Source organism: Perissodus microlepis, chromosome 10, assembly GCF_051167445.1.
Source record: "Perissodus microlepis isolate ML-2025 ecotype Zambia chromosome 10, ASM5116744v1, whole genome shotgun sequence".
Taxonomy (NCBI): Eukaryota; Metazoa; Chordata; class Actinopteri; order Cichliformes; family Cichlidae; genus Perissodus; species Perissodus microlepis.
The window spans coordinates 27,393,214-27,405,713 of NC_140470.1; the positions used below are offsets into that span (position 1 = coordinate 27,393,214).

Consider the following 12,500-nt stretch of genomic DNA (forward strand, 5'->3'; position numbering starts at 1 on the left):
ACAACAACAACACAGGGCGCCCTCTGACCCCGGAAGGACACACCGTCGCAGCGAGAGGGCGTCACCTGTCACTATGGCAACATAAACAAAACATAACTGTACAAACAGAACCCCGAGCAGCCCTGACCCACTACATAATCATTGTTTTTAAAAAGGCTCCAGTTCGCTTTCCACAATGCTACGCGAAAACGGCGTCAAATGTATACGCTTTGGAGAGCGTTTTCAAAACGCTGCGCTTTCCTTGACCGAAAACGCTGTCTCAGTGTGGACGGAAGGCTAAAACGGAGAGAAAAAGATGCGTTTTCAAACGAAAACGCATCTGAGTGATGAGTCATGATAGCATTACAGGCTGTTCACTTTTAAGTGTGGTAATTAGAAATATTGCAAAATAAAATACACACAAATATACTGTAAGAAAAGGCTTTTATTTTTTAGTATATGCTGAATTATCAGTTTCAAAGCTACTCTACCAGAGTTTCACTAAAAAATGAAACAAAGGATAAGTTTTAACCCTTTCATGCATGAATTATGACAACCTCTCAGCGAATAGCTTCTTTAAAATCAATAGAAACCCAACATTAAGTTCAGCTGAAGGTCAAACTGCAACAAAAAACTCTTTAATCAACAGTTTACGTTAAAAACGGCTTCTTTTTTTGGAAAAAATATAAAATAAACGAACAGAAATCCCAGTACAGTACAGTTCCTTTGTATCGTGCTGCTGCCACCTGCTGCTCTGGGGTGGGAACAACAACACTTTGGATTTGCGTTCGTTATCAGCAACAAATGAGTTTTACTTTTGAGGCTGCAGTTTTTAGTTATGTTTATTTGTTGGATCCCATCAGTTTTTCTTCAAAGAGCCGAAAGACTTTCAGTTACTTATGATAAACTGTTTGTCTTATACAAACAGATAAATACAGAAAACAAAGAAGAAAACAAAGCTTGTACTCTATTTGATTTTCAAGATATTGAACTTTATTTTTTCTATTTCACAGAGTTCTTTTTTCCATGTACTTTTTGTCCAATAATTTTTTTAATAATCAGATTAATGTTTATTTTAAAATTAAGAATTATTTATATTTGCTATATACTGAGCTGAAACATCCTTCTGTGTAGTCATGTAACACATTATTTTAAAATAATATATTTTAAACAGGTGGATGCAGGAATTAAGAGTTAAAACAGAGTCTTGTTCCATTTAAGCTATCTTTATTTCACATTTATTTGTACACAATAAATACAGTTAAACATCCATGGGTGTGTAAATACGACGCCTGGCAGCCTCCGCATAGCCGACGCTGTAAAACGTGGGAGTTTTTACGTCCTTTTTAAAAAAAATGAATTTCAGATTCTGACTTGATGCATAATCAAGACCAGTAAACAGGTTAACAAAAAATTCTGGAATGGAAAGAAACTTTAGTTATTCTTTTAATACAACAGGGTAAATGCAAACTTCAAAAATAAGTTTGATGTCATTCAGATCTCAAGGAGATCAACGAGAACGCAGCGTCACGGCTGACGGATACCTCTTTTCCTCTGATCAGATTCAGCTACAGTTTAATTGTTTTTGTTTTCTTAAAATCCTAATTCTAAAAACAAAAAAGGGGGAAAAAGCTGTGCCATTACTTGCACAGATATCCATCTCTAAGCTCTCCGTAAACTATCAATACGATCGATAAGTCATATCTCAATCAAAGACACTACAATGGCTATTTACGGCTAAATAACAGGAAGTATTGATACCAATACGGCTGGTAAACAAACATCAAACAGGAAATATTGAACAAAACATCCACAATACTGAAAAGGAATAAGAAGACATCAGAAAGTGCTTTTAAACTGGACAGCTAGCAGCTCAGGATGGTTTCCTCCTTAAAAATAAAAGGCATCTTTAAACTGCACATGCTCAGTGTAAACTGTCCTCCCCAACAGCAACTGTTACTGGCATCATTAGTGTCGTAAAAACAGTTTTTTTCTGTATTATGCAACATAAAAACAAAAGAGTTAGACTGTGTGTTTGTGTGTTTACGTGCTATGTTTCCCACTTTAAACTTTTCCTAAACATTAGAAGGGGAAAAAAAGATAAGGGATCCAAAACAATCACAGGTAAAAATTGCCACTTTTCCCTTGTTTGTGTAACCGCGAGCGGTCACGTGTGTCGGCGGAGAGGACCAGCCTCTTTTGGAGACTTTTGGTTTGCTCACAAGTGCAGCTCTGTTGCATAGACGTGAATCTGATGGTGGTAACAAAGAGCTACGACGTGAGACACAACGGGGGCGAAATCATAACTATAACATAAAAAATTCTTTATTCAATCCATAAACGAGGAGAAATTCTGCAGCTAAGGCATCCATAACACGATCAGTTAGAAGTGATGTTTTCCGACGAGCTGAAGGAAGAACTTATCTGTTTTCTTGCAGAGACTTTAATGTGAAACCGGAGCCAGGAGGCAGTTTATCTTAAACATAATCGACTAATGAAGCCAAAAAAGAAGTGAAAACATGTGCAATACCCGTGTGGAGCACGGGCAGCCTAAAGATCGCTCAGGTGAAAACAGAAAATTGATTTATGGTTTGCTGATGATGTGATTAGCGATTATCAGACTATTTTTGCCCATTACTGCTCACAATTTCTTTGTATTTTGACTTCAAACAACATTTTTTTTTGCGATTAAGTGTCAACAGAGATACAGAAAAGTGGTTACACCTAAAAAGCAAGGTCACTGAAGGCAGCGGTGTGGTTGTACAATGGTGCTGTAACCTTGTCCTGTCACCAGGGGGCGACGTCAAAATATCTGCTGTTGTCTTGTTGGCCCTTGGCTTACGGTGCATTCCAGATTGAGTCGGAAGTCGGGAATTCCTGAGCTCCCAGTAGTAATTTTCATCTGGAACTCCCCCTCAACTAGTATTTCCTTCTTGGAAAGTCAGAGCAGCCTCAACAATCCAAGATGGTGACAGAGAACATAAACATAATCTGCTCTGTCACTCACCTGTATTTGTGACTCATGATATAAGCCACACGCTAAGCACTTACCACATTCTATCAATGAACGTGCTGCAGCTAAAATAAATCCCATCTTACTTTGCTTTTCTGACTTTCCTGCTGGAATGCACAAACTCGGGAATGACGTCACTGCCAAAAAGGACCACAGACATCAGAACATTGACACAGCTGCCAGGTTGGAAAAGTGAAGCAACAAAAAAAAACCTGTACTCTATTTACAGGCCACCAGGGGGCGACCCCTGCGTCTGTAAAAGACTTCTGGTCCTATAGAGGTCTCTGGGACCTCTGTGAACAGTTCCCTGATGTGTTCAAGGGTTCAGTTTCTCTTTTCAGAACACAGCTGAAATCATCAAGACTCACTGAAGGGGTGTGAAATGTGTCTAAATCTAGGGAACACAGGCCTGATCGACGATATGTTCTGCAGACTCGTGTCTTTGTTCATAAACAGAAAAATGAAGGTAAAACACAAACGCTTCCTTCAGTTTGACCTCTCAAAGGTCAAGGTCAGTCCAGTCTAACATGTTTTACTTTAACATGAAACGCTGCTATGACCGAGTCTCAAACAACAGAAAATCCAGGGTCTGCTCATCAGCTAACCACTCTGTTTTATGCTGTCGGTGCGTTAAATATCATGAAACGCCTCATTCAGTCAGCTGCATGTTCTTTAGAACCAAACTGGCCGCTCGAACTGATGAATGATACCACACTGAGCTCTCTGCAAGGGAACGAATGAGCTCGACTCCCTAAAATATCAGCCAGCGAGTCCAAACACACTGATTTTTACTAACGGATAAAATGATGCTAACTTTTCTATCAACTTCTTTTGCTCGTTATCACCTTATTAACTGTTCGGGGGTGAGAATGAAGCCTTGTACAAACTCTGGGTAAAGTAGTGTTGAGAAACGAGAACACTGAACGGGAAGTTAAAAGAAAAAGGCGCAGCGGTGTTCCTTCTCCGAGTGGGGGGGGGCTTCTTCCGTCTCCAGGCGTCTTCAGGAGTTTTTAAGTTTCCTTTGGGAGTGTTTTACGAGTCCCTGCTCGAGGGGGTGCCGCCTTCACACCAGTGTGATCTCAACCTCCTCTCGCCACTTCACCTGCCCGCGAGGATGCTGCTTCGGGGGCGGAGGTGCGGCACGTACCTGTAAAAATCCACCGGCTCAGTTAAAATGAAGATAAAAAAGTCTGCTGTCATTTATGTCACCACAGAAGGTTTTACTCACGGGTCGGATGGTGCCACCGCCGCTCTCCGGGTATTTGGGGGGTTGGGGGGAGCTTTGTGCTGGACCTGAAGAGGGCAGAGGAGGCAGATTATTATTCACACCGGCCTTTTTTCTTACAGATAACCACTCACAGACAAACCAGAGATTCTTACTGTGAAAGGGGCTTTTGTGTGGAGCCGGCGGCGGTCTGTGGTGTCCGTTGTGATAGGAGGGTGGTCGGCCAATGGGAGAGGCTGTGGCGCTGCAGGGACTCGACACTGGAGAGGACACGGTGGGGGTCTGAAGGGGGCTGCTGTGGAGAGGTCCCGGCTGGAAGGGACCACGAGGGGAGCGGACGCACTGAGAGAGTGTGGACGGGGAAGCCTTCAACACAAACAGTGGACAGGTGTGCAAACTTTAATATTTTATATAAAATAAAAAGAAATAAATTATTTAACAACACAGGACTTAGTGTCACAAATAAGTTGCTACAGTAGATTTGTACTGCGCTGATGTAGAGGCAGCTGATCCAGGGGGGGACACAGTGTGTGTGCGTTCAACCAGAAGAACTTTAATTGTGTAGAACATGAAATTTAAGTCAGCGTGAGCCTACCTGTGCGCTGCCATCTCTTTGCCCATCTCCATTCTCGCTGGTCACGGTGAGATCCTCTGCAAGAACTGCGGGGAACACACCAACAACGCCGTTAAACTCGCCCTCCCAGAAGCCATCGTCCTCGTGGGTCTCTCTGCTCAGGATGCGGATGATGGCGCCTTCTGGGAACGACAGCTCATCTTCCGTTTGTCCCGCGTAGTCGTACAAAGCCTTTGCGAATGAAACTGCAACACAGACAGTGGCAACGAGGGTATTAAACAAAGCAGGAAATCAAAACTCCGATATTATCTGGTGGAGGCGGATCTCACCACTGGAGTCTCCGTTGACGGAGCCGGTTGGGAGTTCGGTTTCAGGTTCGGTGGAGTTGCTGGAGGAATGGGATCGGGCGTCCAGCGCGGCCAGCGACTGCAGCATGCTCAGCAGGCTGTTGGAGGAGGGCAGCTGCAGGTATTTCTCTGGGACGTAGCCCACCTGTCCGCTACGGTTTCTGGCCTGGAAACACAGACAATGCACACAGCCATCACAGCTCTAAAACAGATCTATATAAATGATATTGCTCACATTTTTATGTATGATTATATTCATTAAAATAAATACCCCATTAAAACACTATATCTGTATGAAAAGATAATCACCTAAGTAAATATACATAAAATATTGCACCTGAATTGCACCCATGTCAGCAATGGGACTCGTAAAGGAGTTTAGGATGTGTATTTTATATACGCATATCTACTTTTGTCACCTAAAGTGCAGCTCCCAGGGCAGATTTTGACCACAGCAGAGGTTTCAGACCTGAACTGGCACTGAAAAACAATCCAGGCAGTCAAGTTGAACTGAGAAATCCATAAAGCTGAGAGCGTAACAGATGCAAAACAGTCGGAGGGAAGCAAAGAAGGAAGGAAGGAAGAATTTAGCAACTCTGGAAAGTTATCTCAGCAGCATCATTTCACCAGCCATATTGAGGCAATCAGGAGGTGAACAGCAGCATTTGATTTTCTGTAAACTTCTTACCTAACTTTAAAGGCCTGTTACATGTTACATGACCTGTTGCACAGGGCTATCATGTAGAAAGGGAGGTTCAGACCTGCGGGTGTTTTATAAAATAAAAATCCTGGGTCATTCCACACACACATGACCCCACATGACCCCGTTACAATCAGCTGAATATATATGTGTAATAACTTTAGTACATTTTTAGGAATTATAGGCGCAGAAAGTGCATAGTGGTGGGTTGAAATGTAAAACTTTTTCAACTGCGCTTTTGAAGATTCATAATTTTATAAGTACAGGAGATATCTATGTGAAATTAACAGGGCTGGAAAAACACATTAAAGCTCTGGTAAAAAACAAACAAACAAAAAAACTGCAAATAATCAACTTTAACCCACATGCCACAATCTAAAGCCAAAATCTTGTTTCCTTTAATCAACTTTGAGTTGTTTCAAGTAGTTTCAAACAGCAATCCTGCACCAATTTAATCTCTATGATGTGGAGAAACAGAAGCAAACATCGGTGCTGCCGGATGTTTTGTGTGTTTTCTATTAATTCACCGGCGAATACAGCATTTTGAGTAAAACTCTCAAAGCTCTTAACATGTGTGCTACCAAGTGAGTGCAAATGAAACTTCTCCATATTTATACCAGGATCATCTTCTAGCTGGCATCTGTCAGATATCAGTTAGGTAGATTTTGCCTGATGCTGCCGGATGGCTTTTGATGGCCTCTAAAATGACTGAAATAGACCAGGTAATCACAGATAAAGAAGACTGCAGATACTATGTCTCTTTTCATAACCTTATGGCTCAAGATGAATAAACAACAAGTGTTTGGACTTCTAAAACGAGGCGAAACTCTTTGATTTAAAGCACAAGACAAAACGAGAGCTTGGAAGCAAAAGTAAATGGAAAACAGTGACAGTCTTTTCCAGATTACTGTGTCTGTATCTTGTCTTATAATCACAGGTCATTTAGCAGTGAGGACAATGAGCTGAGACAATCTTTAAAGCACGCGTTTATCTGTTTACACTTCCTGGAAGTGTGAAGTTCAGAGGAATAAGTGCGTGGTGTGCATTAACAATAAAAATGGAAAATGTCATTATATTGTGCAGATATTCCTCTGTGTTTAGGACAGCGACTAGTTAAGATATGCTTTTTAAAAGGTGTGTGTGTATATAAATATATATATATATATGTATGTGTGTGTGTGTGTGTGTGTGTGTGTGTGTGTACTGAAGTGCAAATTAAAAGTAGAGGTTGTGCATTTGTTTAGGAAGATAAACAGTCTGATAAAGTCGGAACAAACACGAGCTGGAAATAGTCCCACGGTGAGGAAATGAGACGACACATCTGTAAATAAAAACTAAAAATGGGAAATAATCTAAGTTCCTGTGCAGGGCGAGGAGTACAGTACAAAGTCAAGAGTTCACTGTTCTGCCTTCAGGCTCATAGTTCAGACTAACAAAGATAAAGACCAATCACGCAGGACTTATTATGTTTCCTGCTTTGACTTCTTACCCAGACTGTTCCATAATGTGTGTGCAGCACTTTTGTGATTAAAATCTATTTAAATTAGTCGTTTATTTCAGTGCAGACAGATTATTGACACTCAAACAATGGAGCTACTTTGTCTGTTACTTACAAATTTTTAGAAAATTAGAAAAAATTGAACATTTTTTCCTGCTTGTGTATCAATTTAGAGGAAAAGTCATCCCCCAGCTTCTCAAGCTTCATAATCCAGTGATCATGAATGTCTAAAAACAAAAAATCTTTTCTGCATCTGGTATTGTTGAGATGTTTAACTCTGGACCAAAATGGTGGATCTGCTCTGCCTAAAGCCGCTTTGAGCATCAAGGTCCTGAGCCCAGTCCAGTCCGGGCTTTTGTGGCCACGTGGCCCGGCCAGCTCAGCTTTCAGGATGCCCGTGAGCTGCTTGTTCCACTCGTCTGATTTTGTATTGATTGTTGTCTAAACAAATGAATCTGTCATCTGTTGAGCTTTGTTCCACTTCTCAACAATCTCCTCTGATCTGTTTTCATTACAGCATTTTATCTGTGGTTTCCAACCTGTGCAGTTCAAACCTGAAGGATCCACATTTTCACTTCACCTTTCTGTAGAAATTGATTTTCCAGTAAACTGATCAACACCTCCTGCCAACTAAATTAGTCAAACACGTACCTTATTTTATGCTACAAAATTTGTATTAAAAGCAACCCAAACACTTTGAGATTTGGATTTTAATAGTTTCAAAAATTATTCTTCAAGTTTTACTTGAACATTTTAGAGAAATCATGTTAAGTTCTAAATTTTTAAGGTTGGGGATTTCATTCCATGCGTAATAAATACGAGTTTATTTTCCCCAATAATCACTAAAAGCAATCGCATGTGATATTTTATGCATTTAATAATGAATAAAAAGAGAAAAACATCAGTATTTACCGTGTCTGAGTCGACAGGCTGGAACATGAAGTCTGGTGCTTGCTGGAACGCCATGTTCTTCTGCACAAACAGCTGCTGGTGAAACTCCTGCAGAACCTGCATGCGTTTCAAGGGAACAGACAAAAATATACATATATACTTATTTAAGGTTTATCACAAGCTTACAAATCAGCCCATGTCTAAACCTGCATAATTAACACTTAGTAAAGCCTTTAGGGTTCAGGCTTGCTCCCTATTTAGTTTTAATTTCTTGCCCACATTTATTTCTATTTAAAATTAACTTTAAAAAAAAAAAAAGACCTCCAGCTGAATGAATTGTGGCCAGTGATCCGTGTAGCTTAGGGCCACATTTATAATTTTTTATTTTCCATTACTCTGTCAGTTTATTTCTGTTGTATTAAGTTATTTGATTTGCTTATGAAATGAACCCAAATCAGCTTTTTATTATTTTACACAAGTCAAATAAAAGAAAACGGCAATAACAATTAAGAGAATGACCATAAAGCCGTTTCTGGTTACTACCAGCTGATCTGAATGCTGATGACCACTCTGGTGTTTGTGGTCACAGCCTGACATTAAAAACGTATCACAGGCTCGAGTTCACCGCCTGCCTATTTTCACACAGACTATTTTTAACAAACGCTCACCCTCCAGCTGCTGAAAGCTTAAAGAGACAGTTAACAAATGACATAAGATATCACTGTAAGTAACACAGGTGAAGGTACAAAGAGTTTTAATTCTAATTTCAGGTTTTTTCTAAAGCCAGCTAAAGCAGCCGGGGACTGGACCACCACCTGGACCACAAAGCTCTCTGCCCACCCGAGGGAGGACGAAGTACCTGTGTGGATATTTTAAGCTGAACTCATGGGGCACAGCTATCAGCTGTTCTGGAAAAACAAGAAACCTCCCCAGTACTGGTCCCAGGCTAGTAACTTTGGTCTTTTGAATTGTACTTAAGTTTGGCCCCTCATCAAGAACCAGTTGCCTTGGGGAGACCATACCAGGGGACAGCATAGCTTCTCCTCCTCAACTGTGATCATTCACAGAAAGGAAAGGAGCCAGTGCAGGTGGTTTGACTGGCATCTGAAATAGGAGGCCTCCAGGATGTCTCCTAGACGAGCTGGTAAGGGCAGACCAAACACACACTGGACACATTGGGACACATTATGCATCTCGGCCGGCTCGCCGTGGTATCCCAGTATTCGCTGCCTGTCTGTTGTCAGACGCATTTGTGTGACCATAAATACCACTTAAGTGGGAAAAGGAACTTCTGGACATCTCTGCTTGGACTGCTGACTCAAGTGTCAAAAAATGATTTGATAGAGGAACTTGTATTGGAAAAAAGAGGAGCAGGGTATTGATCCCTGTTGATTTACCCGTCAGTCTACAGTCATACCTTTACCTATGGCTAAAATCTGACACAAATGAGCATCTTCTGAAGGATGTCTGAGCTCTGCCTTAGAAACATGATGAAGAGCTGAGTTATTTGGAAAGCTACTCGTTTACACCGAAAGGCACCAGAGTGGCGGCTCACTGTTCTCCAGGAAGAGCAGGAGTAGGTGGCTGGGGAGGGGGACGTCTGGGCATCATGACCGGACTCAGATAAGCAGCAGAAAATAGATGGAAGGAAATCAGGTTTAGTAATATCAGTTTTATATTCTTTCATCTTGTACACCGTATCAATGCCTCACATTTTAATCAGGCTTCCTGTAGAAAGAAGATGCTGCTGCGTCTCTGCTCACATGGAGAGGCAGAGGTTGAGGTTGTGTGTGAGAAATATATTACTATGAATTACTAGGCTAACAATTACACCAAACTGCCAGGCTTGACACCATCTGAAAAGTAAAATGAGCATAAAATGAGCAGCTTACCCAAGCCAAGCCAAGCCAAGCCAAGTTAAATAGTATCCCACAAGTAGCTCATTTTACTTTTGCTCCCCCAACTTATTTAATCAACCAGCCACAGTGTGGAGCTGACATTCCAATCAAGCTTAATCAAACAATTAAGCTCTCTCTTTCATAGATATAAATAACTGCTGCTAGCTATGATGTTTAAGGAGTGAATAGTGAACTTCTTTTAATGGTGTGTTTAATGAATTTTATTTAATAACTTGTGACCTTTGAGTCCCTTCCTTGCAAGAATTATGGCCAATGACGGAAATGTATGTATTACATTTAAGATTGGAAAACAATGTCAATGCCACAAACGTGAGTTGTCATATACATCTGTGAGTTAATCTGCACAACCGTGTGCACATGTGCTCTGTGCATGTACACACACAAAGAATTGACCTTCGTTCCTTAAATTTGTAGCATTGCCTCGGTGCTGACTGATGGTGCTCAGTGGCTTTTGCTTCTTGCTTTTAAATCAGATGTCACTCTCAACATAAACACAAGCTACAGCAGCCAAGCAGTCTTAGCTGAGGAAACAAAGATACATTTCCTCATTTAATGTAAAATATTGTGGTGATGTTATGTTATATTAGGCAGGCAGCTGGCCAAATAACACTGTGACAATCAAAAGTATATCTATTTTGAACGCCTCAGCTGGAAAAAATTCAAAATGGTTTATAAAGTTGGCCACAGGTCTGTATGTAAATGGGAGTTAAAACATTGCTTCATATTTGGATATGTATGATGTTAGTGTTTCTAAAATACTAAAAAATGTGTTTATTAACAAAGTAAACTAAAAATAGACATTATTAAATTTGATACTTTTAACTACTGAATTGAACATAATATGAAATAATGTGTTTCCACTGTGGGAATGATGGCTCCAATGACAAATAACTTTCAGATTAGTAAAGCTATATTTTTAATTTTTCTAGTTTTCCATTTCTATTTAGATGATTTACATTTCTATTTCTATTTAAAATGAACAGGATCATAACAAAATAACACCACTGCAAGTGTAACAAAAATATGTTGAAATCAAATGGTATGTTATTTGAAATCAATATGAAACAATGACACATGCATTTTATACAATTTTTTTTATTGATTAAATTTTTCCCAATGGTCCAAATTAGTCTGTGATTGGCCTTATTGTCCAACAAATCATATTTATATACAAATATATGTGACTCTCAAATATGATTTAAATGGATCATTCCTCACTTGATGACGAATTATCCATTTAAATATTTGCAGAGTCCTAAACTTGATGCCAGTGAACTTATCAGCGGTTGGTTTTAAAAAAAAGCCCAAAAAATCCCCTATGAGCAAGCACTTGGCGACGGTGGGGAGGAAAAACTCCCTTTTAACAGGGAGAAACCTCCGACAGAACCAGGCTCAGGAAGGGGTGGCCATCTGTCGCTGCCGAGTGGGCTTAAAATGTTCACTGTCCATCCTCCTTCTGACAGGAACTTCCTACAGACCAGGTTTGAATGATGCCTGAGTGGACATACAAAACTCACAAGTTCCTGGCTCTCACGGCTCCTATGCAGAGGGTTAGTCGAAGAAGGAGGGGCATCGCGAGGGGCGTCGGGGGACGGGGGACTGTGCCTCACTGCCCTCCCCTTCTCCAAGAAACCCGCCTTCAACCGAGTCGAGAGAGCCGGGAACTTGTGAGGTGGGCAGTCCTGGTGAGCCTCCACCTTTTATAGGTGGGTGCAGCCTCGACTGTACAGAGACAGACCAGACCAGCTGCACCACACAGACACTTCAAACCTCATCTGAGGACAAAAAACATATACATACATATATATATATATATATATATTAGTATTAAAAAAATAATAAAGTTAGGGTTCCTTTACAATGTCAGAAGGAGGGAGGCAATAAGGCACCGCCTTCCGCCCCTCGACGCCCTCGCGGTGCCCCCTCCTTCTGACAGGAACTTCCTAAAGACCAGGTTTGAATGATGCCTGAGTGGACATACAAAACTCACAAGTTCCTGGCTCTCACGGCTCCTCTGCAGAGGGTTAGTCGAAGAAGGAGGGGCATCTCGAGGGGCGTCGGGGGACTGTGCCTCACTGCCCTCCCCTTCTCCAAGAAACCCGCCTTCAACCGAGTCGAGAGAGCCGGGAACTTGTGAGGTGTGCATGTCCTGGTGAGCCTCCACCTTTTATAGGTGGGTGCAGCCTCGACTGTACAGAGACAGACCAGACCAGCTGCACCACACAGACACTTCAAACCTCATCTGAGGACAAAAAACATATACATACATATATATATATATATATATCTTACTATTAAAAAAATAATAAAGTTAGGGTTCCTTTACAATGTCAGAAGGAGGGAGGCACTAAGGC

At 41.1% G+C, this 12,500-nt stretch overlaps 1 protein-coding gene across 1 annotated transcript; it reads right to left on the bottom strand.

Annotated features, from left to right (window-relative positions):
* Positions 1 to 1,184: 1,184 nt before the first annotated feature.
* On the bottom strand, positions 1,185 to 12,468 carry LOC146379595 (F-BAR and double SH3 domains protein 2-like). Its single transcript, XM_084940884.1, has 7 exons — positions 9,783 to 12,468; positions 8,249 to 8,344; positions 5,121 to 5,304; positions 4,813 to 5,036; positions 4,373 to 4,583; positions 4,221 to 4,285; positions 1,185 to 4,139 (listed from the first exon to the last, which is right to left on the bottom strand). Exons 1-7 carry the CDS (start codon positions 9,912 to 9,914, stop codon positions 4,056 to 4,058), a joined length of 996 nt encoding a protein of 331 aa, XP_084797010.1. The 5' UTR covers positions 9,915 to 12,468; the 3' UTR covers positions 1,185 to 4,055.
* Between the last annotated feature and the right edge of the window lie 32 nt (positions 12,469 to 12,500).

Bases quoted from the DNA above. Each gene is read 5' to 3' on its own strand.
- LOC146379595 (XM_084940884.1), bottom strand. From the start codon at position 9,914: ATGAAAGAATATAAAACTGATATTACTAAACCTGATTTCCTTCCATCT. The intron at 5,305-8,248 runs GTAAATACTGAT...CTGTGTTTCCAG, and splicing joins AGCCTGTCGACTCAGACACG to GCCAGAAACCGTAGCGGACA. The intron at 5,037-5,120 runs GTGAGATCCGCC...TCTGTGTTGCAG, and splicing joins CGTCAACGGAGACTCCAGTG to TTTCATTCGCAAAGGCTTTG.